The 26,569-nt window shown below is 36.5% G+C and overlaps 1 protein-coding gene and 1 long non-coding RNA gene across 2 annotated transcripts in view; one reads left to right on the forward strand and one right to left on the reverse strand.

Moving 5' to 3' along the window:
* Positions 1-26,569, forward strand: part of ca10b (carbonic anhydrase 10 (inactive)b) — a 29,679-nt gene that overhangs the window by 1,599 nt on the left and 1,511 nt on the right. The window contains exons 2-7 of the mRNA XM_039687398.2: positions 5,852-5,926; positions 15,399-15,541; positions 18,083-18,268; positions 21,319-21,414; positions 25,455-25,527; positions 26,016-26,170. Of these exons, the coding sequence (XP_039543332.1) occupies positions 5,852-5,926; positions 15,399-15,541; positions 18,083-18,268; positions 21,319-21,414; positions 25,455-25,527; positions 26,016-26,170 (728 nt within the window). The remainder of the gene's footprint in view (positions 1-5,851; positions 5,927-15,398; positions 15,542-18,082; positions 18,269-21,318; positions 21,415-25,454; positions 25,528-26,015; positions 26,171-26,569) is intronic.
* On the reverse strand, positions 934-3,299 carry LOC148982030 (uncharacterized). Its single transcript, XR_016155132.1, has 3 exons — positions 3,173-3,299; positions 2,948-2,983; positions 934-2,242 (listed from the first exon to the last, which is right to left on the reverse strand). It is a non-coding gene; the product is annotated as an uncharacterized LOC148982030 (long non-coding RNA).

Genomic DNA, 26,569 nt, shown 5'->3' on the forward strand with positions numbered 1-26,569 from the left:
TTACATTTCCATATTACAAATTTCAAGTGGGATCTATTTTTTTTTTTTTTTTTTTAATGTTAGTGTATTTTAAAGTTACATTTACTCATTATTAAAAACTTAGTTTTTTACTGAAAGTATAAATGCAAATAGTTATTTTTTACTACTACTATTTCAAAACTGGTACTATCCCCGTGGAATGTGCTAATCAAATATAAGTTGACATTTTCGCCATTTGATAGTAAAAACTGACAAGGTCAGTATACAAAATTTAAAAGTATAATAAAATATATTCACCTCACAGGTTGAAACATTGTGTACAATAGAAAATTGTGCTTTATGGTGGTGCTAAAGGAATGGACGTGGAACATTAAGTGGAAGTTGACAGGCTTTATTGTCTTCAGGAATATGGTAACAAAATTCCCCTTCAATACTTCAAGATGTGCATGCTGTGACCAAGGGTTAGTTCACCCAAAAAATGAAAATGAAGTCATTAATTACTCACCCCCAAGCTGTACCAACCCCATAAGACCTTCGTTCATCTTCGGAACACAAATGAAGATATTTTTGATTAAATTTGAGAGGTTGATCACTGCTACATAGGCTGCCTAAGACATTGAAACTTGACGGCCCAGAAAGTCAATGAAGAAAAAGTTTTAAATATTCCATGTGACTACAGTGGCTCAACTATAAGTTTATCAAGCGACGAGAATACTTTTTGTGCGAAAAAAGACGAGAGTTCAAGAGATTTCCACGACGCATGCGCGAGAACTGTGATCTTCAAATCTATATAAACTTATAGTTGAGCCACTGTAGTCACATGGAATATTTAAACATTTTCTTAATTGATTTTCTGGGCCGTCAAGTTTCAATGTCTTAGGCAGCCTATGTAGCAGTGATCCACCTCTCAAATTTGATCAAAAATATCTTCATTTGTGTTCCGAAGATGAACGAAGGTCTTACGGGGTTGGTACAGCATGGGGGTGAGTAATTAATGACTTCATTTTCATTTTTGGGTGAACTATCCCTTTAAACGTACTACATCAGTCTCAACCATCCAACCAGATGTTTAACTATATTTCAACACTCTCAGTAAGGACTTTTCAATAAAAATAAACATTTACAGAGTATTTTCTATACAATTGTGTTTTTCAGTCATGTACAGTAACATATTCTAAGACTTTAAAGGAACACTCTGACTTTTTGGGACTTAAGCTTATTCACCATATCCCCCAGAGTCAGATAAGTCCATACATACCTTTCTCATCTACGTGTGTGCCGTAACTCTGTCTGACCCACCCACTGCTAGCCTAGCTTAGCACAAAGACTGGTGGTAAATAGCAGTTTACCTAAGTAAACTAAGTCAGTAAGTCAGCAGTCCCGCTAGCATACTAATCCTAATAAGTGTCAAAATAACACCAACACTTTCCTATTTAAATGTTGTGATTTGTATAGTCACAGAGTGTTCAAATAACAAAGTCACATGAGACACAGCCATCTTCTAACCGTATACACACTGGATACTATATTCTCAGAAGGTGAAGCACTTCTTCTATGCAGTGATTTTCTCAAAGCACCTGAGAAGCCCCGTGGTGAGGAGCAGAGAGTTCGCTGAGAGTGTTGCGCTAATCACTCTGACCAAGTAGAAGTGATTCACCTTCTGAGAATATAGTTCCCTGTATGTATACGGTTTTGAAGATGGCTGTGTCTCATATGACCTTGTTATTTGTACACACAGTGACTATAAAAAACACAACATGTAAATAGGAAATGTTGGTGTTATTTTGTCATTTATTAAGATTAGTATGCTAGCTGGATCTGTTTACCTCCAGTCTTTGTGCTAAGCTAGGCTAACAGTGGGTGCGTCTGACTGTTACGGCATGCACAGAGATGAGAAGGGTATGTGTGGACTTATTTAACTCTGGGGGATATGGTGAATAAGCCAAAGTCCCAAAAAGTCCAAACAGAGTTATAAACAACAACGTCTGTCATACTTTTAGGCCATAAGCTGGATTTTGGAGGGCATGTTTTTGTTAACATCCTCCAAAGGTGTATTTTAGTTTATTTGGATAAATAATGCCCATAAGGTATAGGTGCAAGCATGTGCTACACTGGGAATTCCAAAAAGGACCTCTTCTCCCTTGATGGCTATTCCAGCTTGCTTCTCGAGACCTCCATCCCTGGTTTTGGTGACCACGAACATGTTGAGTACAAATGAAGTGATTTCCTCTTGGATGGCTGCAGAATCGTCGTCATCACAAAACTGTGAAATATACAAGAGAGAATTTAACCTACTTTTTGTTTGCTAATGTGAAGAATGTATACAGCTCTTTGCTCTAAACAGAAATCTTGGTGGGATTACGTGCTGTGGTAGTTTTGTTCTATATACTTATGTACATTTGTGCAAGCATGTGCTCGAAGAATGTGCAGTGTGGTGTAGGTCTATGTATTTTTATAATGTTAACTTCAAAGAATACTAATAGTAATTTAAAAATGTGGTAGCATTGGATCTGGACGGGAAGGATAACTCTGATAGTTGGAAGTGGTGTGTTGTGATTCTGCCTTCTCACACAGTGACACAGGGAGTGTCGCAATTTCGGTTTCATATCGAATACCAGCCATTATTTCTACTAAAGAAAAGGACAAAAATAGTAACGCACAGTAACTTGGATAAGTAAATTTAATCTGATTACGTTTTTGGAAATAGTAGCGCATTATTGCTTGTGACTGACAAAAGTGTTCAGATTTCAGTTACTTATCCAAGTTACTGTGCATTACTATTTTTGTCATTTTTTTTTTTGTAGAAATGCCAGCATCACTGGTCATGAGTAAGTGTGTCACATGTACTGTATTGAAGAACACTAAAACTTTCTATATAAACAGGACAACAGGAATTTTGCCATTTGACATTATAACTATACCCCCAGTTTTCTCACTACAATAAACCAATTTAGAGAAATTTACAAACCTTTATCCAGTGTAGCCTACTTGTCAGGAGGATCACCTGGTAAGGACACAGTGTTATAGTTAACTGACCAATGCAAGAAACCAAAAACATGGCAAAAAATTGTAACTACAACTATAGCCTAATTAAAAATAGTTTAACATTTTACTCTCTCCACAACACTGCAATTAGTTGACCTGCTCATCAGTAAGCAAATTTTCTTCAGTTTCGGTTTAATTGTTAGCCTACTTTGGGTTTGTTTTCCCTCGGAGCTCCGATGGGGAAGCGTGCAGCGAACCGCGTCATTCTGAAGGCGGGACTATGTTCACGAGATGATTGACGGCTGAAAAACCCCAATGAGCGCGCTCTAACCATAAAGTATAAAAAACACCTTTTACACAACCATGAAGAAAAACAGAGCGCGCAAACTAAATCAATCATTTCTAAAAATGCGCCCACGTTTGGAGTTATTCGCGGATGCTGTCAATTCCATCTATGTGAACACAAATAAATTATAAGGATATTATAATGGTTATCTGCACTATTTGACAAAAGAAAAAAAAAGAAAGAAAGACAGAAAGTCATTGCAACTCAGTTTTGTCATAAATAGTGGCCAAATATCCAAGCTGGAATCTTAAATCTTTCTAATATGATAGTCAGTTTTTAGATCAAGTAAAATGATTTAACGAGTTAATTTTAACGCTGGAGCTGTCCGCGATCTTAGGTAATGTCGTCAGACACTTAGAATAGCATGTCAGTGGCAAAACAAGCAGGTTTTGTGGATGTAAAAGAACGCAATTACCCATATAACGTACGATTTGCCTAGGCCTAACGTTAATTCTTTCGCATCTACACACTGAAGCGGTCTAAGCCTGGCCAATTTAAAAGATTGTTGTTCCCATCAGTCACAAAACACAAATACATATTTTTTTAAAGAATAAAATTAGGCCCAGGTTGGGGAAAAAAACGATTGATGTTACCCTAATTTATTCATGGCTGCTTTAAAAATCCACGTGCTTGCACTAACATTACACTATTTTATTGCTGGATTATAACGCTGGCTTTAAATTACACTAGAACAAACCATTCTATGGCCACTTGCAAAGTTTCAATTAATGTTAGACTACACGTAAAGCAACATAAAGCAATCCCAGCGTTGCCACATGGTAATTAACAGAAAATCCACGTACGACAAAGCAATCTTCAAATTACATTTAAAGCCTAATTTTTGTACAACAATTGGAACACTGTAAAGAATGTACAAACCCAAGTAACCTTAATTGTTAGCCTACTTTTCTAACTTTATTCTTACCTTGAGTTCAGTCTCCACGTGTAGGCTTCCTCTTCGTTTGAAATGCAAGGGGTTTCCAGACCAAAAAACAGGAAGGGGAGTAATTTTTTGCACTGAGTAAATTAAACAAGGTATTGTTTGTTGAGTGCATGTGCCTCAAAAGATTGGTTGAGATTACTTAGATTCATTTTGTAAGGTAAAAATATGCACATTGTCTTGTGTTTTGAACAAATGAAGATAAATTCAAAACCAGATATATTATGTAAAGATATAAACGTAACATTTTATTGTTAATATTACACATTTTAACTACGTAACATTTACATGCACTCAGAATCATTTTTTTCAGTGTATAAAATGATTTTCACTGCCAAGAAACTAAAAATGGACACAAGGCAAATAAAAAAATTATGAAGATTGTCAGTAAGGCGTGATCCTCAGAGTAAAAAGCTCATCTAGAGTCTCTGGTGTTCTATGTTCTTCTGCACTAGTGAAGTACCCAGTTTGTTTTGGCAATTCTGAGTTTGACATCATCTTCCTCCTGGGGATGGGCATCTAAAAAAACAGACAAAATTAAGATCTTCAAAGAGCAAGATATGTAACACAGAAAAGCCTGTGTTGTTTGAGAGGAATTTGACGTGTGATTCGAGGTCAGTCTGTGATTCGACGGCTGAGAGCGTGTGGAAAATCAAAATCAAGCCACCGGGTTAAATGCATGAGGATTATTTTCCTTATTCCAGCCAATAATATCAAAGTGACTCAGGTGTTTAAAAAAAAAAAAAAAAAAAAATGTATGGTGTAAAATAATACAAGCCTTTTATGTTTAGTTCAATATCTCACAGGGAGCCACACACAGCAGAGAGGAAATATGGGTAGCCGGGCTCAATCGAGTGTCAGCGTTTGGAAAATCTCTCGGTAGATGGATCTCAGCATCTGCACTTACAGCAAATCTGTGGCTCTCGATGCTACTGTAGCCTCAGAAATGGCAGCTTCATACGAGCCACATAAGTATAAGTGCACAAGCTTCTCATATCTTAGATACAGATGTCAATAAATTGGGGTGGAAGAAAATTGGACTCCAATCCTCCAACCCCGTTCATGGCGGGCACATCAAAGCAACCTGGCTTGAGAGTAGAGCTGTGGCGTGGTGTATTAAAGTGCAGCCCTGAGTGCTTGACTTGGCAGTGGATATGATGCAAGCTGCAACCTGAAGCCAGAGGGAGAGAGGTGAGGGGAATAGTGATGTGAGATAACAGAGTGAATTCAGAATGCTGGAGTCTGCTGCCTCTGTGACCTACTTTCCAACAGGGCCCAGAGCAGAGCATCCAGGATGCATCTGTCGTCATGTCAGTCACACGTGTGTTTTTTTTTAAAATTCTTCTTCCAATTAAGGGGTGCAATTGGCAAATATTGACTTTATAAATTTGCATGCTACATTTTTCTTTTTTGTAAAATGCGTCGTCGAGTTTTGCCTCAAAAAGACTTTTTAAATGTGCCTTGTATCATTAGAGACAACTTCATGCTCTCATTTGACAGCAGAAACTCTTCTCCTTGGGGGGTTGAAGTCTATTACAGGTGTGACTGTATTTTCAAAGAGCCGTGGGTGAGTGATGTGTGAATCTCTTCTTTTCCCGCAGCACAGCCAGTGTCATCAAAGCTACACGATGGTTGGTGGGCATACAAAGATCTTGTCCAAGGGAGTTTTATACCAGGTAAGCCTTTCAAAAGAAAGAAAAGAAAGTGTGAGATTATGCAGAATGTGTCTCGCAAGACCTGCAGAGGCTTTGTGTGTTGACATATAGCACATAAAACTTCAGGGTGCCAATGAATATTTTATTCTGTTTAATTCACACTTTTAATGTATGTGAACACTGTGTGAAATAGTTGCATTTTACACAAACAGTGTGAACAGTATTTAACAGTTCTTTGCAATTGCGGCATCATAATTGGGAGATTAAATCGGGAGTTCATAGTGCCTATGTCACTAGATTATAGTTAGCGTGATACCTTTAAGGTTGTTAAATGATATACGTGCAAGATAGAGGTTATTTTAAAAATGAACTTGAGAGCTGAAGTGTGTAATCACCTGATGGAACTGTGTGCAAAACTGAGTGTTTTAAAAAAGTTTCCCAGACACTCCCCAGTCTGTTTTTTATAAATAAATTAGTACAGTTCAAAAATGGTGTAGGATTTACTTAAAAACCATTTACACTCGGAAATAAGTCAAAGAAATAGGAAATAAGTAAGAAACAAAGAAACAACAAGACACTGAATTAAACGAAAAATTTTAAATTAAACGTACTCCAACATTCTTTGTTTTATGTACAGTTTTTACCTCTGGGGAAAGGTTACTTAAATTAATGTGTTACTATATTGTTTTACAAAAGGAACTAATTGCATTACTTAGTTACTTTTTATGGAAATTAGATAAAAATAAGTAAAATATATTTGTGTTATTTAGCCTATTTAATTATTGCGGGTTTGCGTAATGTTCTGAGTTTGCGAGTAAAAAAACAGTTTTTATTCATTTTGAAGAATACTGAATCTGTTTTTGTGCAAATGAGATTAGTAAATACATGCTTACAATTAGTCTAACTTTGTTATTTATTTGAAAAAAGTAAGCGATTTTGTTCATAGGGATGTGGCCGAAGACAAATGCTATGTTTGGAAAGCAAATTACGCATTATGGAGCCCCTAAAAAGGGACATGGTAATGTGACAAAAATATGCTTTTGCTTTCTTTCGCAATTATATTTGGGTAATTCATTATATTGTATATAATTTGGAACTGCTGTCAATGTGTTGCCTGAATGCGCACGCTTTTAACTTTCATTTTACTTAAAGGGTGGTACTGATCACACATTTTACAAGATAAGATATTGGTGGTCAATGAAGCTCAGGATCTGTTTCACACCAAATCGCCCACCCTGTCAGTCATCTCTCCTTACTATCTTTACATAAGAAGTGAAATCTGATGCACTGTTATGTAACCACCGCAGCAAGCCTAATTTTTAGGGGCCCAGTAGAACGCGTTACTCATTTTCTGTGCCTTTCCGAATTCAGATTTAGGCACATCTCTACTGATTACGTAACTCGCATTACTTGTTATGCGTTACGCAGACACTGTTTTTTAAAGTACATTTATTCAGCAAATATTCATTAAAAACAATTGTTACAAAAATATTCTATTTCAAATTAACAGGCTACTGTTCATCTGATTTTCTACCAAAAATATATATATCACGATGAAGTTGTCACGAAATATATACCACAAAAGTATTAAGCAGCACAACCATTTCATTAATAAGAAATGTTTTAAAAAATGATTTCTGAATGATCATGTGACACTAAAGACTGGAGTTATGGTGCTGAAAATTCAGCTTTGACACCACAGAAATAAATCGCATTTTAAAATAATATTCAAATAGAAACCTTTAAATTGTAATAAGGGATAATGTATAGTGAGGAGGGAAATTTACGGGAAAACTCCGGCAGCTGTGGTTACCAGAGTTTTCCTGTTAAAAGTACGGTAGCAACATTTTAGGTTTTACAGACTTTTACCGTATTTAATTTAACAGCAATAAACCGTATTTCATTATTTGATATAATGTTAATTTACTGACATTTTGAAGTGTTAATATCTGTTTTATTCAATTGCAATACACCGACAGCCATCTATCACAGCAATAATGAGAGTCAAATGACCAATCAAAGCTCACCATTATCAGCTCTTCCACAAGAGAATTCATACGACTATATAGAAGCTGCACAGTGTGATTCACACAAACATTAAACACCATCATGGTAACATGTTGAAATTTTAAAAATGAAATAAGAATTAATTTAACAACGTTAAATGTAACATAAAACCCTAATGAACAGAACTGATAAGAAAAAAAAACTAAGAAAATTATGAATAAACAGTTAAAATACATTAAATGTGAAGTGTCACGCAGGGAATTGTGGGAAAGTCAATTTACATTTTTCACTTCCAAAAACTGTAAATTTAACAGTATTTTACGGTAAAACTACATTAAATGTACCATTATATATATCACAGTTATTTACCGTATATAGTAAGGAAACTTTCTGTTAACCAATTAACAGTTTTTCACTGTAGCATTTTTACAGTGTTTTACTGTTAACATCACGATCATTTTTTACAGTGTACCTATACCAAATTAATCAATAATTTGACAAAATATTCATTTAAAAAAGAGTTTACTGATTTAAAAATGATTGTATTGCTTCCGCTAAAGAAAACAGTCTGTTCCGTCTCTGGACTGTGTCCATGGCAACGCTCTGTTTTTCATGGCAACTGTGTGTTTTGGTTATACATAGCAGCCTCTGTTATCAAGAAATAATACATCAGAATTCGACCAAGCCATGTAAAGATATCTTATCACATTAGTTTTACTGTGCTTTTAATAAATGTAAACTTTTAATAAATGCAAACTTTTAATAAATGTAAATAAATGTAGACTTGGTGAGCAAATGAGACTTTCAAAAACATTTTAAAACTTTCAAATAGAAGTGTACAGTCTTGTGACTTTTTCTAATTAGCATTTTTCCCATACAAAATCTGTAGAATTTGGCAAAATGGATTTAAACATTGTAAAATGTAATAATAATCAAATCATATTGAATATGAACACGCAGGCGTAAAACACTGGATGAATTAATTCTCTGCACATCTTGTTCTGCGGGCGCTGATCCCGTGTGGCCTGGTTATAGCTAAATCTATTTTTACAGCTTGTGGTCTCAACTGATTAATGCTTACTATTGAAGCAGAGGTCTGAGACACTTTATGAGTTTTATTCGAAATACTTCATTATGTAGTCAGTCAGTAATGTATGTAACCAGCAAAGGAGCCCTTTGAACACTATTTAGTATGCTTAAAAAGAAGCTATAGGGGACAGATACAATTCCTACTTATTCACAAAGAAGGGTCTATATATTTATTTAAAAAAAATATATAAAAAGTTATGCAAGATCTACTTGCAAGGACACAGCAATGCATGCAGCATCAATCATGGTTGTAAGGGATATCAAGTATAAGCCCTATAGCAACTCATAAATATATGCATTGCACATAAATTTACCTCTTTATTAAGCATTCTGCAAGGGAGAAAAACTCTCTGGATTTATATTGCGTAAATGTCCTTGAGACTTAAAAAGGGACTATGAATGAAAGAGGACGAGAAAGCATTCAAAGAGCAAACATCATCCGTTTCCCAGAGCATGTTGGATTCATCTCAAAACAGTCCTCACATGTAAAACACTCTTTTACTTGTCCAAATGCTAAAGGCAACGGTTTAGTACTCTTTTAAACTCTAGTGTTTGCCTTAAGCGCTTGTGACACATGACTGTTGTCAAAGAATATATCAGTTATGGTTAAATCTGATCTTGTACAATATCAGGCATAGTTGTGAAGTAAAATTTAAGTTGTACTTCATATGGGAAGTGCGTGTCATTTCATGCACCACCAAATGAAATGGAAACAATACATTTTTTTCAAAACACCCCCCTTGTCTGCCATTGGTCAGGCAAACAGATAACCACACCCCTAAGCGCACGCCAGTGGTTGAGCCACTGTAGCTGGATTGTTGTGGTCGGATGCTCAAAAAAAAAGGAAATGCTTTGAAAGCACCGCAGATACAGCGTTTACACTTTTTAGCTAAATTAAACTTAAAAGTTGGCCTACTTATAGCTGTCTCTCCATATTCAATAGGAGGAAGTATTTAACGCTAAAAAGATTACACACATCAGCTTTAAGTGCATTTATGATTGATTGATCATACTTACAACAGGAATAAACTTTTATTCTCAGTTAGCAACACAAATTTTCTCTCTTATCGTACAATTAAAAAGGGCCAGTTTTATATTTTAAGATGTTTGAAAGACTAATTTGAGTTTAGAAAGAAAAAAAAAAACCTTTTCCAATCAATTAAATGTGATACACCAAAAAGTCTCATGATTGATATGCATTGGCTATTTTCAGTCATGGGCTTAATTTCACTCGTGTGAGATAAGAACCTCTCTTTAATGTGTGCATATTCATGAATTAATATTTCTGTCCTGATTTTCACACACTCTTATTATGCTTACATAGCTGTGGCAGAAAGATCTTGCAATGCTAATAGCTTGCGAACATCTCTTCTGTTCTCCTGAGGAATATGCTGAAGCTGCTATGAGATGTTCTACTTTTGGAATGCATGGTGAAAACTTGTCTCGCTTGCACACAAAACAACATGTGTTATATTTCACAAGCAAAACCTGAGACAGTGTGTGTGCATTCAGCATGATATCTGAAGGCTGGAGTATGCTGGAATTTTCACCAGCTTTGTCAATAAATTACAATTTAAAATGTCTAAATGGAAAACCGTTATTTTGAAATGGTAGTATTTCACAATGTTCCTGTTTTTGATCAGATAAATTATCAAATAGTTTCTTCAAAAAGTCAACAATATAAATTTAAAAGCTTTTGCTTGCTTTTAAAATTTACGAAATAAACAATAATGAGTAGTTCACTTTTGAAAAAACTTTTGCTGATAATTTACTCACCCCCATGTCATCCAAGATGTCCATGTCATTCTTTCTTCAGTCGAAAAGAAATTAAGGTTTTTGATGAAAACATTCCAGGATTTTTCTCCATATAATGCACTTCAATGGGAACCAAACGGTTCAAGCTCCAAAAGACAGTTTCAGTGCAAACTGCAAACTGTTCAAAGGGCTTTAAACGATTACGATGAATAAGGGTCTTATCAAGCGAAACAATCGATCATTTAAAAAAAAAAATAACAAAGTGTAAGTTTTATAAGCTCAAACGCTCACCTTGCTCTGTTCTATGATGCACGTTTGTGACTCTCCTGTTCGAACTCGTTCATCAAAATGAACGAATCTTTTTCCGAGTTATTTGGGTCATTCAACGAACGAATTGACTCGGAAAAAGATTTGTTCATTTTGTTGAACAGGAGAGTCACGAACATGCATCACAGAACAGAGCAAGGCGAGTATTTGAGCTTAATAAACTTAAACTTTGTTATTTTTTTTTTTTTAAATGAGCGATCGTTTCACTTGATAAGACCCTTATTCATCTTCTGGAATCGTTTAAAGCCCTTTGAACATTTTGCAGTTTGCACTGAAACTGTCTTTTGGACCTTGAACTGTTTGGTTCCCATTGAAGTGCATTATATGGAGAAAAATGCTGGAATGTTTTCATCAAAAACCTTAATTTCTTTTCGACTGAAGAAAAAAAAGACGAGGACATCTTAGATGACATGGGGGTGAGTAAATTATCAGCAAAAGTTTTTTCAAAAGTGAACTACTCCTTTAAGTGTTGGGCTGACCTGACGTTTCAGGTGATTGCAGTAATATGCTTCTATAGCTTAACCAAAGAAGCAGTTTACATTATACTTTGATTAAATGTATATGTTCAGCTATCTCCCATTTGCACTTGTGCTCAGGGGTGTAAACAAACTTTGTGTAACAAAGCAAAACAATTGAATGTCGTTCTCTTCATCTGGAAAACTGCACCGTTAAAAAAGTCTTCAGTTTCAGAAACGTGTAAAGCAAGAGAATATGTAAAAATACATATTTGTATCATTAAAATGAATGTTCTTCTTCCATCTTTGAGGCTTTATTCATGCAGCTTTCAGTATGATGTAACCTCAGCGCCTTGCATTGTACTGAACACTGTTGATGTATTTGTCCCATGTCATACCTAAAAAGGACTTTGACAGAGTTCTCATTAATGTATTGAACCCAAAGTCAAATCTGGCACAGATCCCTGAGGATGAGGGTGCCATCTGTCTACCACTCATCAATTGCTATACAGCAAAAGACTGTTAGCACCAGAGCTCAAAACACTCGGCTGACCTTATATTAACAATGGATTCAGCTAAAAAAATACCAACACACTCAACAGGACATTAAACAGAAACTCAGGCTGCTGCTATTGATTTTAATTTTTTGAATGCATGAATTATAGAGTTGTTCATTTTTTGTGTGTTGCCTCTTTTTTTTTAAATCAGTCCATAATGATACTGTACTGAATGATATTGGATACTTAATTGTTCATACTTGATTTCGTTATTTTTACATTTAGATTATCTTAAATTTAATAATAGCATAAAATGTAATCTTAACAAATCTCAAATTGAATATCCATGTTTCACTACGTACATTATGATATTGTGATACCTACATTTATTTTTTTCTTAGTTTTTAATGCTTATTATAGACAAAATATTGTTGAATTAAAATATATACTGTGTATCTATATATATATATATATATATATATATATATATATATATATATATATATATATGTTAAATGTATGAATATGTTAATATTTACATTTGTTGTATTTTTCTATTTTCAAGTTAAACTAGTGTCCAATAACCTGGCTTTACAATTTTGTTATCTTACATGTTGAATTATGAATTATGGGCTGAGCTGAGCCTACTTTTAAATAAGCACACATTACTTACTGGTTCCCCCTTCAATTTTATAAGCAGTTGCATATTCTGTCTGTCCTTGACATTTAAGAAAGCTCAAAGAGGAAGTGAAAGTGAGAAGTGAAAAAATAAATAAAATAGCAATTCCACCTAATGAGCTCAGTGGCTGTTAGGATCCCAGACAAAAGTAGGATTACACCTTAGTTAGATAACAGTTTTGGGAACAATCATTTATTTAGGTCACTGTACAAAGAGATGCTGAAAATACACGAATAGCGCGTAAATAGCTTTCATGCATTCGAAGGAACAGAGCTTGTTCCACAGCTTCCTAGTATGGCGTAATCTTTGTATCTAATGCATTTTCTCATTCTGATTTAATAAGCCAACACATCACGTAGCCCAGTCCGGTTTCACTCCTGCAGAGCCAGGCAGGATGAGAGGAAAATCAGGTCGGGGATTGCTTGTTCATGTTGGATAAATCTGTTTATAATCTCAGCCTATGGGGACAAAAGTTGATTCTCTTTGCATTGAAGCATCCAAGCTCTTGGTGATCTAATGAGTTTGACATGTCCAGTGTCACAATATCATCTCCACTCACGCTAATGCCACTAACCTCATACTGGATTCAGTTAAAGGGATAGTTCAAAAATACACCCAATCATGACAGAACTTTTATTTTTAGGTTATAGATTATAGATATAGCTTTTAAAGACACAGCACCATACACCAATGTGGCGCCGGGCTCGACGCAAGTGGTTTTTGCTAGTTTCAGCCCGCCACAGTTATCATTTTCACGTCCTGCGCATTGTTTAAATAGCAAATGCATTTGCGTGCTGGTCTGAAAAATAGGTGTGTTCAGACGCATTGTTGGCGCATTTCTATTTTGAGGCAACTGAAATAGACTGCGCCATTGACCAACTGAAACCTGGTCTAATGTCAATGACAGTGTTTTATTTATTTATTTATTTGTTTGTTTGTTATTTAAAGAGCACATTACTAAAGTGTGCCTATAGGCATGTCCACAACGCGCGTACACTCTGCTTATTACACACACATGGATAATAATAATAAAAGATTATTATTGTGTACAGAAAGATTTGGTGGAATCTGGCTTGTCCCGTAGATGGTCTGTTCGCTCTCTTTAACCTCACACGAGCAGATCCGTTTCCTCACTGGAGAAGTGTTTTTTTTTTTGCAAGTGCCAGTTGCACTCGCGCCATGGTGGATTCGCTGTTTACTCGCAAAATCTGCCATGTAAACAGCGAATCCACCATGGCGCAAGTGCAACTGGCTCTTGAAGGGAATGGGAGAATAGACTCTGATTGGTTCATTGCACGTTACACCCTTTTTACAGTCTATGGTTACACCTCAAAACACAACCATTACTCATTACGAGAATAGGGACAACACTTTTAGACCATGCGCAGTGCCCGCCAACCATTTTCCGTTGTTAATCTAGCAAAAGTAGGTTCGGATTTGCCCTAAGTGCACTTGCGCCGTGCGCTTTAGACTATGCGCTTAGAATGTTAAAATAGGGCCCAAGGACTTCCTAGGTGTTGGGCTCCTCCCTTGATCTGTCATATTCATTTTCAAAACAACAAATATGAGGTTTGAGGCAGTGTTGTAGTACTCGAGACTCGGACTCGTCTCGGACTCTGTCTCGAGACCATATTTTAATGGTCTTGGTCTTGTCATGGACTCGTGTCCATTTGGACTCGGAATTGACTCGTACTCGAACATTTTTTTTTTTAGGACTCGGAATTATTCCCGAGTCCACTCGAGTTCAATTAAAAATATTTTTCATGATTATTAATGTATGTTAATAAAATATTTCTTTAAATTGATTGACACGCCCAGTGATTGGTGATTTTCTAGTGCGCAACTGCGCTTGACAAATTGTAATAAAATTACTTTTAACACCACCTACTATGTGGCCTTTTTACCCTAAACTGATCATATTTTTTAAACTCTAAGTAAATTCAGTAAAAAAAAAAAAAAGGGTTTCTCTAAGTAAATAAAAGTAAATTAGGTAATCAACCTTCACTGGTCTCGGTCTCGACTCGGACTTGACCGTCTCTGGTCTCGGACTCGACTCGGACTCGACTCTCTATGGACTCGGTCTTGACTCGGACTCGACTCTCTCTGGTCTCGGTGTCGACTCGGACTCGAGTGAGGTGGTCTCGACTACAACACTGGTTTGAGGTTCAATGCATTTATAAAAATCTCATTCCAATCAGCAATAAAGTTGTTTACTGTTTTTAAGGACTGTGAAACATCTCAGAGAATAAATTAATCATATAAGGTCAAGTATGTCCTTTGGCTGTGTGTCTAATGTGACTAATTCCATCTGTGTTTCTTTTTTTTCTCGTTGAGTTTGTTTTTGCGAAACGAATCGCATTAACATGCAGTTCTCTTATTTGGATGCTCAGTAATGGCTTCAAAGGAGAACCAGTGCTGCGGCTGGTAATTAAGTGGTAAAAATTGATTGCTTGTCAAAATGTTGCCTCAAAGGATATCAACAACTAGATCCAAACTCAAAAACAACATCTACACCATGGATGGGGTTAACGAAGGACATTGTGGATGAGCAATGTGAGATGATCCCCAACATATCCCGTGCCAATCAGATCATGACCCATTACAAAATGACAAACGCAACATTCTCCTCCTGAAATTGAAAGCAAATGCTCTTAACTTCACTTTTTATGTTTATATTTTACTAGTGCCATCTTTCTGGGGATTAGTTAACACTGCCTGGAACCTGTGCGCGATTGGGAAGAGACAGTCGCCTGTCAACATTGAAACCAGTCGAATGATTTTTGACCCCTTCCTCAACCCACTACGACTCAATGCAGGGCAACGTAAGGTAAGAAGCTACAAGAATGGATACTGGAAGGCTCTTGATCGTATTTACTGTGATTGACAGTTGCAGCATAATCATTTCTATCCGTGTAATCATATACAGAATAGTTGTTTTTCACATTACTTAAACTGGTGGAAGATGTACAGTCCCACATTATTCAGTTTAGAACACTGTCCCATAATTCACTGGGATTTTGACAAGATCGGGTCACACGGCATAACCCCAGCTTAGCGGTCCATTTGTCAAATCTAATCACATTCTGTATTTACTTCTACGGCTGTTGTTTAGACAGCACTGTTTGGTTTGTTGCTGAATCTTAATTCATTGTGTGACTTTGTTTATATTCCTCAATTGGCCAATGAAGCAGATCTTCAATTATTTTTGCCAAGTATAATAGTGAAGCCTTCCAAATGAAACCTTTGAAGATGGCTATGCTCCACTACTGGTAGTTTGTTACAACGGTGCTCTAATGAGATCGCTAATTCTCTACGGCGCGTAAAATTGCCTGCCATTTAGTTTCAATGAAGTGCACCTGCAGTCGGTCAGCAGATTACTGTGACTAAACTCATTTACCAGACACAAATGCAGCATTTGATTATTGATGGTTGGTATACACAAGACATCACTCTGACCTCTAAAGGGATTCGGGCGGTTGTTGTCCGATCTCGAGTGCAAAGGGACTCTATTTATTCCATAGAGCAGGAGGGAAAGGAAGGAGTTAATTCCTCATTTAACATCCTGTTTTATGATTAATGCTGCTGTGCATCTGCTGGGGGAGATTAGGCAGGCTCACCATCTGTGCTGACAGGGCCTGTCATGAAGAATTCTCCAGTGAAGCTCCAAGAGGTTGTGCTCATGGATAATATACCTCAGTTCATCTCCCCTCAATAATGCATTAGTACCCTAGACTTAGTCAGGAACCCAGAATAAAAGTGTGCTGTTGTTTTTCTCTGGAGATTTTTCTGCTCTTATTTCAAGAGACCCAATTACATTTATGTATGCACTGCTCCTTTGAGCTTGTTATGACTGTTCTGTATGTGGGGAGTTGATGTTATTCCTAGAGAAAATTCCATTGGAGACCTAAATGTTCTCCATGAATTCAAGTCAGTTTGATTGGTTGGTGGCGTTGGTAACCAGAGGGCTGTTAAATAATGGAATTTATGTATGAAAACTGTAGGCTGTAATGGAAAGGTTTGTAGTCTCTTTTAGGCGTTCGTTCATTCTTAAGTTACTGAGTGGAAATATCTCATTTATTTTGTTCTTTTTCTACATCTCTTTAGTTCAGGGAATTGTTAGGCATATGTTCTTAAATATAATATAGTCACAACTGTGAAATACTGTGTTGTTATTGTTGACTAAAACTATTAAAGCTATTAAACTATACTATTAATGTTTTATTTTTAGTAGATGAAGTACTACAATTACTAAAAATAAAAATTGAAGCTAAATGGAAATATTGAAAAAACTAATAAAAATTACAAAAGGACATAACAAAATTATTAAATTGTAAATTAAAGAATATAAAAACAGTTAATTCTTAGCTAGTTCTTAGTTAATTACTACTTAATACTTAGTTAATTTTATAATAGTATATAAATATAACTAAAATAATGCTGGTGAAAAATAAAGTGAGATATAAAGTCGCAGTTACAGAAAATAAAGTCGCAATTAAAAGGCACAAATGTGAGATGTAAAGTGGCAATTGTGAGAAATAAAGTTACAACCGAGATGAAGTCAGAGTTGTGAGAAATAAAGTCACTCAATTATGTGAAATAAAATTTCAATTATGAGGAAAATGGGTCAGAGTTGGAAACGGGCTTCTGTGTTTCGGTGGACAGTTGTGATTAATGCTGTGAATAATCAGTGTGATTCCTAGTATTATAGTTCAACTTAAGTTCCCATTTTATTCTAAATTATTTCAGAGCTACAGTTCAAAGTGATCGTAATTACCTCTTGCTAAGAATTTACCCTATGAAATGTCAGGCTAAATGTGTCGCTCATTTTCATGTTCCTGAGGGATCAGCACTTCTTAAACTGTCTCTAGATCACAAATGAGACGACTAGAATTTGAAATGTCCCATTAGGATACCTTCACGAACACTCTCGCAGCTGTTTACAAAGATGTTCTGATCACTAGGGCGCCACAACAAGACACATTTCGGTCTCAATTAGTAATCTTAACTAGCAACATTAACATCAAGTAGCCTAAAGGCAAAATATTCCATTTGTTGTTTTCCATAGGCTCTCATCTTTCAGCTCAGATGCATTTTCGAAATAATTTCAGTTGCACCTGTCAGCCAGGTTTACCTGGAAAAACCTCAGTCCATCAGAACTTACTAATGTGTTCATTGTGCCTATTTTTCCGGGAATTCCCTGTGCGGGAGGCACAATGTCAAACAGTGCATGTAATGCCTTTTAGCTCATCCAGGTGAAAACAGCTTCACCTTTGTCCTCCCAAATGTAAACATGGAATCACTTCATATTGTTTTATCATAAAAGGTCAGAAATAAGAATGTCTGATCCAGACATGTTTTTTTTTTTCAGGTCAGTGGAACGATGTATAACACGGGCCGACATGTGTCACTGCGCCCAGACAAGTCACACCTGGTGAACATCTCTGGCGGGCCACTGAGCTACAGCTACAGGTTGGAGGAGATCCGGCTTCACTTTGGCAGTGAGGACAGCCAGGGCTCAGAGCACCTGCTCAACGGCCAGGCTTTTCCTGGAGAGGTGAGCCAACATAGAGTCTGGAAATACATCACTTCTGTGGGATTCAATTAAACAGACCCTTGAAGTAATGGCATTGAAGTTAATGGAGAAGGAAAAATTGTGTAATTAGTCCCTTTTATCAAATTATTTTTACACTAAAAAATTTTAATATCTCCTTCTCTCAGATCAAAGAAATTGTCCAAAGCCAAATCAATTATTGCAATTTTCACTTGAGTGATAAATTTGTGATTTCTCTGAAAATGTGTGCATTGTGCGCTGAGTTTGCATTAATAAAGTCTTGTATTTAAGATTAAGGGCAAAAGTCAGGATTATGGAAGTGATTTTGCTGTAAGAGTAGGCTAAATAAAAACATAAAGCAAGTCATCTTCAAGTTTGCACAGTCACTATGAATTGGTCATGTGCTTTAAATGTATGATTATAGTGAGGAAAAACAGTCTGACAACAGACGGACCTTTTTTTTGTCTGAATCTATTAATGTATTATATATTATATTATCTAATATACTGTATATAATATATAACAAATACAATCCATACACTATCTGAAAGATTGCACCAATGCTGCTGTTATTTGATTAAAAAACACAGTAAAAACAGAAATACTGTGAAATATTATAATTTTAAATAAAGTAAAAATTGTTTGAATATATATTTTTAAATGTTATCCTTGTGACGACAAAGCTGAATTTTCAGCATCATTACTCCAGAATCTCATAATCCTTCAGAAATCATTCTAATATGATGATTTGCTGCTAAAGAAACATTTATTGTTATTATCAATGTTGAAAACAGTTGTGTTCAATAATTTTCAGGATTCTTTGATGAATAAAAAGTTAAAAAATAACAGCATTTATCTGAAAATGGAAGCTTTTATAACATTATACACTACCGGGTTGTTGTTTTTTTTGTTTGTTTTTTTAAAGAAATTAATAGTTTTAATCTGCAAACATGCATTAAATTGATCAAAAGTGAAAGTGACAATAAGGACGTTTATTATGTTAGAAAAGCTTTCTATTTCAGATAAATGCTGTTCTTTTGAAGAACCTTGAAAAAAAAAATCCACATTGATAATAATTCTAAATGTTTCTTAACAACAATAATACTATGATAAGATATGCTTTTTTATGTTTTCAAAAGGGTTAAAAAAGTGTAAAAGTAGAAGTCCATAACATAAAGTATTTAAAAAACAGTGTTTATACACTCACCTAAAGGATTACTAGGAACACCTACTAATCCAGTGTTTGACCCCCTTTCGCCTTCAGAACTGCCTTCTATGTGACATTGATTCAACAAGGTGCTGAAAGTATTCTTTAGAAATGTTGGCCCATATTGATAGGATAGCGTCTTGCAGTTGATGGAGATTTGTGGGATGTACATCCATGGCACGAAGCTCCCCTTCCATCACATCCCAAAGATGCTCTATTGGGTTGAAATCTAGTGACTGTGGGGGCCATTTTAGTACAGTGAACTCATTGTCATGTTCAAGAAACCAATTTGAAATGATTCAAGCTTTGTGACATGGTGCATCATCCTGCTGGAAGTAGCCATCAGAGGAAGGGGACATGGTGGCCATAAAGGTATGGACATGGTCAGAAACAAGGCTCAGGTAGGCCGTGGCATTTACACAATGCCCAATTGGCACTAAGGGGCCTAAAGTGTGCCAAGAAAACATCCCCCACACCATTACACCACACAGCACAGTTGTAACAAGGCCTGATGGATTCATGTTCTCATTCTGTTTACTCTACCATCTGAATGTCTCAACAGAAATCGAGACTTATCAGACCAGGCAACATTTTTCCAGTCTTCAACTGTCCAATTTTCGCGAGCTCTTGCCAATTGTAGCCTCTTTTTCCTCTTTTTTTTTTAGAGGAGTTGAGTGGTACGGTGGGGTCTTCTGCTGTTCTGTGTTGTAGCTTCACAAATGCTTTGCTGCATACCTCGGTTGTAACAAATGTTGTTATTTCAGTCAAAGTTGCTCTTCTATCAGCTTGAATCAGTCGGCCTATTCTCCTCTGACCTCTAGCATCAACAAGGCATTTTCACCCACAGGACTGCCGCATACTGGATGTTTTTCCCTTTTCACATCATTCTTTGTAAACCATAGAAATGGTTGTGCAAATCCCAGTAACTGAGCAGATTGTGAAATACTCATACAAGCCGGTCTAGCACCAACATCCATGCCAAGCTCAAAATTGCTTTCCCATTCTGGCATTCAGTTTGGAGTTCAGGAGATTATCTTGACCAGGACCACACCCCTAAATGCATTGAAGCAACTTTGCCATGTGATTGGTTAATTAGATAATTGCATTCATGAGAAATTGAACAGGTGTTCCTAATAATCCTTTAGGTGAGTGTAGTTAAACACAGAAATAGAGCAAATTATTAATAATGCACAACAAGGTTTTCAAACTGTCAAGAACATTCTTGGCACAAAGATGTGCGTCCCTCTGTGATCCTCACCTCACCTCTGATTTCACTGAAGTCAGCAGCTTCTCTTCATTTTCCTAATTCAAATGAGGTTATATGGGTAGCAGCTTTCCAACAACTTCATCCTGAAGCTGACAAGCAAGCTCATTATAACTGATGACTGAAGCATATTTTCTAATGAGCTCCAATGCAATTTTGAGCCACTGAAAATTAAGCAGCAGATTTCCTGGCTTCCATCTCTCTGCTTTCATTGAGCTGCGCTGAAAGAACAATAAAGCAGGATGGAGGAGCATAAAGGAGCTTCATAATGTTCCCATTAACAATTCATTAACAATTTATACACAACACACAGCAAAATATTTATTCTGATTAATGCACTGACCCTCATTACAGTGTCACACGAGATTGCGAGCTGACATAAAGGAAGTTAATGGAGATATGCTGTTATATAGACATCATTTATGGGCATGTTTTATGGATAATGGGTGTTTTGAAATTAGATTGCAGGCAGTCGTACAGTCACAATGGTTTGGCTCCATGGACACTTTTACCTAGCAGGTGTTTGTTAGTGTTTTACTGGAAGTCACACTTCTTCTTTCTTTCTTTTTTTTCTTTTCGCAGGTGCAACTCATCCATTATAATCAGGATTTGTATTTAAATTACAGTGATGCCGCCAGGAGTCCTAATGGAATTGCAGTTGTTTCTATCTTCATGAAGGTAAGTAGACTCCATTGCTTTAAATGTATATAATGGAAAGGAGACACTTCATTATCAGTCTTAAACTCCATTAATCTTTAGGAAACATTATATAGAGTACACTTAACAGATCAGGTCAAATATTAATGTACATGATATGAATCAACATGCCATAAAAGCTCTAACGTAATGGTTTGATATTTTTAAGCATTATATAATGTAGTAATTTTATTAAAGCAATGTTACCTTTAATGAATACTGGAAATGTAATCAAATAGAATTTGCTCTTAAATCGTTTTTCTTCTCAAAAGTTAAGCAAATTTAAAAATCTGCCGTAATCGGCCCCCATTGTTTCATATCCACTACATTCATTATGCATCCATGTTGCTCATGTTGCTTCAAGGGAACAAACGAATAAAATATAATTCATTTATAAGAATCTAAATTATTTAAAAATATATGACAACTATGACAATATTTTTAATGGGCGCAAAATAAATAAAATACTTTTCTGATAACAATTCTCTTGGGCAAAAAATTGCATACTGGTACACAAGGCCAGAAAAATATTTTCTGATTTGACTGCCAGGATAAAACAAAATCACTAAAAGCTTTTTATTGTTTTTTTCAAAGTCACCTCTTCATCCGCTCTGCGGTTTCTCCTCCCCAGGTTGAGGCACCATTGCTGTGGCTATCGAGTTCTGAGGAACTGGATGTTGTTAGTGTTGATGCAAGGGATTGATTAGTTTTCACCAGCTCATACCCCACATGTTGATGGGGCGCTATGCTTTAGCTGAATTTAATATTGACTGGCCAGCCGATGATGTTGAAACTGAATGTAGAAAGAGTCTTTTAGATGAACGATGTTTGCCATCCAGATCACGACCTCCTCGTTGGGAAAGTTTTTTTTTCCCCCAATTCACACTGAGGTGTCGAGAACGTGGAATAAACCGGCATCTTTCAGAGTACATGATCCACAAACATTTAACTATAGTAATGTCAAAGGTATATCACACTATGGTTATATGACAATGGCTTGTGCAGAAGAGTCATGACGTTACCCACCAAGCCTTTAAAAAATACATCCTTGCTGGTGGGTAAAGCGTATTCGGCAGCAGGTCAAGCCGCGGCATGCTTACACACAATGTCGATTCTCCAAGTATACCAGACTGACCTGCTGAGGGACATGGATGATTGTGAGGAAGTTAGTGCTGACACAATTCGAGAATTGTGATTCATCATTCAGTTCACACATTTTAAAATGATCTAGTTCAGTTCATAGTTCATAATCCAATTAATGAACTAGTTCACACAATAGTTCTTTCTTTCATATGTTGCGAGCTTTTATCGAACTTTTATCAAACTTTGCACAGAAATGTACGATTTTTCCCATCCTCACCGATGGGAAAAAAATCCATTAAAATCAATTTAAAGGATCATACGACGCCGCCTCGCTCGCTGCTTTGTCGACGGCGACCGCGGTGCGACACTGTTGTCTTGTGTTGCCAGATTGGGTGTTTTTTCGCTACATATTAAGGCCTGTTAAAGGGTTAGTTCACCCAAAAATGAAAATTCTGTCAGTATTTACTCACCCTCATGTTGTTCCAACCCCGTAAGACCTTCGTTCATCTTCGGAAAACGAATTGAGATATTTAAGATATTAAAATCGCTCCTGCATACAGTCCATAGGCTTCTTGAGGGACTGGCTCTTGCCGTCCCCGAAAAGTCATAAAAGACATCGTTAAAATAGTCCAAGTGACTACAGGGGCTCAATCTTAAGTTTATCAAACGCCGAGAACACTTTTGTGCGCAAAAAAACAACAAAAATAACGACTTTATTTCAACTATTCGTTTATTTCTCCCTCTGCGCGAGTCAGCTAACTAGTTTAATAGCGTAAGCTTCTGTTATTGTACGTCACACGCATCACACACACATGACCAGCGTCGACCAATAGTGAGCCTACGTGTGACGTAGCTCTACGCAATCACACTACGTTAACGGACTATAGGCTTATGGAGAAGGAAGTGAATAGTTGAAATAAAGTCGTTATTTTTGTTGTTTTTTTGCGCACAAAAGTGTTCTCGTCGTTTGATAAACTTAAGATTGAGCCCCTGTAGTCACTTGGACTATTTTAACGATGTCTTCAATTACTTTTCGAGGACAGCAAGAGCCAGTCCCTCAAGAAGCCTATGGACTGTATGCAGGAGCGATTTTAATATCCTAAATATCTTAATTTGTGTTCCGAAGATGAACGAAGGTCTTACGGGGTTGGAACAACATGAGGGTGAGTAAATACTGACAGAATTTTCATTTTTGGGTGAACTAACCCTTTAACGTGTGTTTTATCTGGGTTTTCGCCTGGAAGGCTCTATAGAAATCTGGCACCCTATTGAGCGAAGTTAAACTGAGAGAGCGTGCGTTCACAGACACCAGAACGAACGCGTTCACAGTAACGTTCATCAGGCAGTAATACAGTACGTTCAGTTCACGTTCGCCCAAAATATGAACGCACAACACTGATCGTTTCAATGTCAGCGAGGTCCGAGGAGGGTCATAGAACAATCAGTTTGGTTGTTCCCTGCCAGTTCGCAGGTTTCTCTCAGGTCTCAGGTCTGGCAGGAAATATTTGAGAGCTTGATATACCACCATCATCAGGGCATTCACACCACGTCTCAACGCAGCGTCTCGTTCTTACTAGGGAACTACGGTTACATACATAACCTGAGACGTTTTTTAACATTATAAGTGAACCTCATGGAACTTATGAAAATAATAAACAAATCTATAACCACTTTTAGACATGTGAAATGCCATGTTTTACAGTCAAATTTAGTTAAAGCTACACTGTAACTCTTTTAATTTATTCTTAGCTAAAAACACTTAGTTCTTTCAAAAATATATGTGCTCATTAATGTATATTTACTTCGTTCAAGTAATAAAGTATTCTCGTGAGTGTATAATATGCCATTGAAAATACATACGGGTAAGGGGTTCTAATGTCGGTCGCCATGTTGCCCCTCCATCTTGAAAGTACGTCAGCCAGAGAGGGACATACCTGTTAATTCAAGCTTCGCCTTTCGCGTTTACGTTTGAGTTAACACTCATGGACGAGGTCGAACTGGAAGCCATGTTAATCTTGGACTACATTGGCCACCGTAGGAGTTAAAACGAAAACGGAATTTATGCACAGCTGCACTACTTCCTGAACTTAAGCCAGCTCCTTGTTTGCTGTCTGCCATTATTGTCCAAACTTGATTAATTCAGGTGTGTCTGATTATTGTTGCCGTGACTATTGAGGTCAGGCACACCTGGATTAATCAGTTTGTCCAATAATGGACGACAGGAAACAAGGAGCTGGCTTAAGTTCAGGAAGTAGTGCAGCTGTGCATGAAGCCAGTTGAAGGAACAGAAACTAATATTATACCTTTTCACCGCTAGATGGGGTAAAAATCACACAGTGTAGCTTTAATGAATTCATCTTTAAAAAGGCCATTCAGTCTTGTCTTGTTTTTGTTTAATTACCACTTTTCTCCTTTAAACTAAAGTGAGATAATGGTAGAGATTCCTCGGCATTAACCTTATCACACAGCATGATGTAAGAATCGCAGATTGCGGCAGGAGTCGCCTCCCTGATGGTTTGAATCGTGACTTCTGTGTAAATTGGGGTTGAACTGCCACAGTTCAGATGAAGGTATTGCAGTATTGCAGCCTCCTCCACCTCCCCCCATTCACTTTCATCCCGCTTCACAGTGATCGTGATATCGGGGAATCTCCACCATTCTGCTGCTAATGAAGGCACATGGATGAAAGCCATTCATCTTCAGCACATGGGAAAAAAACACACGTCCAGATGCCCCTAGAATAAATTCTACTTGACTATTATTGATTATGCTTGTGATTTGGTGAAGCCGTAATGAAATATCTCAGCAGTAAGTTAACGCTCATGTCATTTGTGATTAATGTACTGAACAACACCATGTTTGATGAAACTCTGCCTTTTCATCAGAAAAAGCTGCAGAAATGTGCTTTTAAATGTTTTCTTTGATATCTGACTCTTCAGATTTCAGAGCCTACAAATGTGTTTCTAAACCGTATGCTGAGCAGAGAAACCATTACAAGGATTACATATAAACGTAAGTGCCCTCAAATACCAATGTACTTCGTCACTAATGTCAATGGAGCCGGAGGTGCTCTTTTCTTTTTACACTTTTTAATTTTTTAAAGCTGCTTTTTATTAGCATTCAATTTAAAAGTATATTAATTGTATTAACATGAAATTGAATTTATGTTACTATTGTTAACATTAAATTGTATTTGATTGAAAACTGCCGCCAGCAATATTATTAAATCAAATTGCTTCCACAGTCTGAATGTGAAATATTGCTTCTGCGTAGAATAACTCATAATGAAAAAAGACAGGGAAAACCAACTTGGCTTTGTATTACCACCTGGTGGTCTTGGATAAGAAGTGATATTTTATTCTGTCAGCATTGCCAGAACAAAATAATTATTGTGATATGATAATACCACGTATATTGTCCTGTAGGAATGCGTCTAGATATCTTGTGTAAGCGTGTGTTATTCATCTCAGCCCATCGCTTGTTTTGAATATGTCTTTCAGATGATGCATACTTACTGATGGGCCTCGATATTGAGGAGCTGTATCCCGAAACCTCCCGTTTTATCACATATGAAGGGTCGATAACTATTCCACCGTGCCTTGAGACAGCCACCTGGATATTAATGAATAGGCCGATTTACATCTCACAGATAGAGGTGACATGTTGAAAACTCATTTTTCAAATTTCAAGGCTGCAATTATTTGATCAAAAATATAGCAAACCCGTAATATTTTGAAAAGTAATTACAAATGACATTTATTTAATTTATTGACAGTTTGAAAACTGGCTCTTGTTGTGCATTTAATAATGCTTTGCTTCATTTCTTTCAGTGTGAGGTCAAATTAACTTTTTTAACATTTTTTACTTCTGTTCTACAGCTGCATTTATTTGATCTCAAATACAGTAAAACAGTAATATTGTGAAATAGTACTATTAAAAATGACTCTTTTCTATTTTAATATACTTTTAAATGTAATTTAACATCCTTGGATGTTAAAGCTGAATTTTCAGTATCATAACTCCAGTCTTCAGTGTCTCATGATCTTTCAGAAAT

This window comes from Pimephales promelas, chromosome 3, assembly GCF_988280905.1.
Source record: "Pimephales promelas chromosome 3, fPimPro1.hap1.1, whole genome shotgun sequence".
In the NCBI taxonomy this organism is placed as follows: domain Eukaryota; kingdom Metazoa; phylum Chordata; class Actinopteri; order Cypriniformes; family Leuciscidae; genus Pimephales; species Pimephales promelas.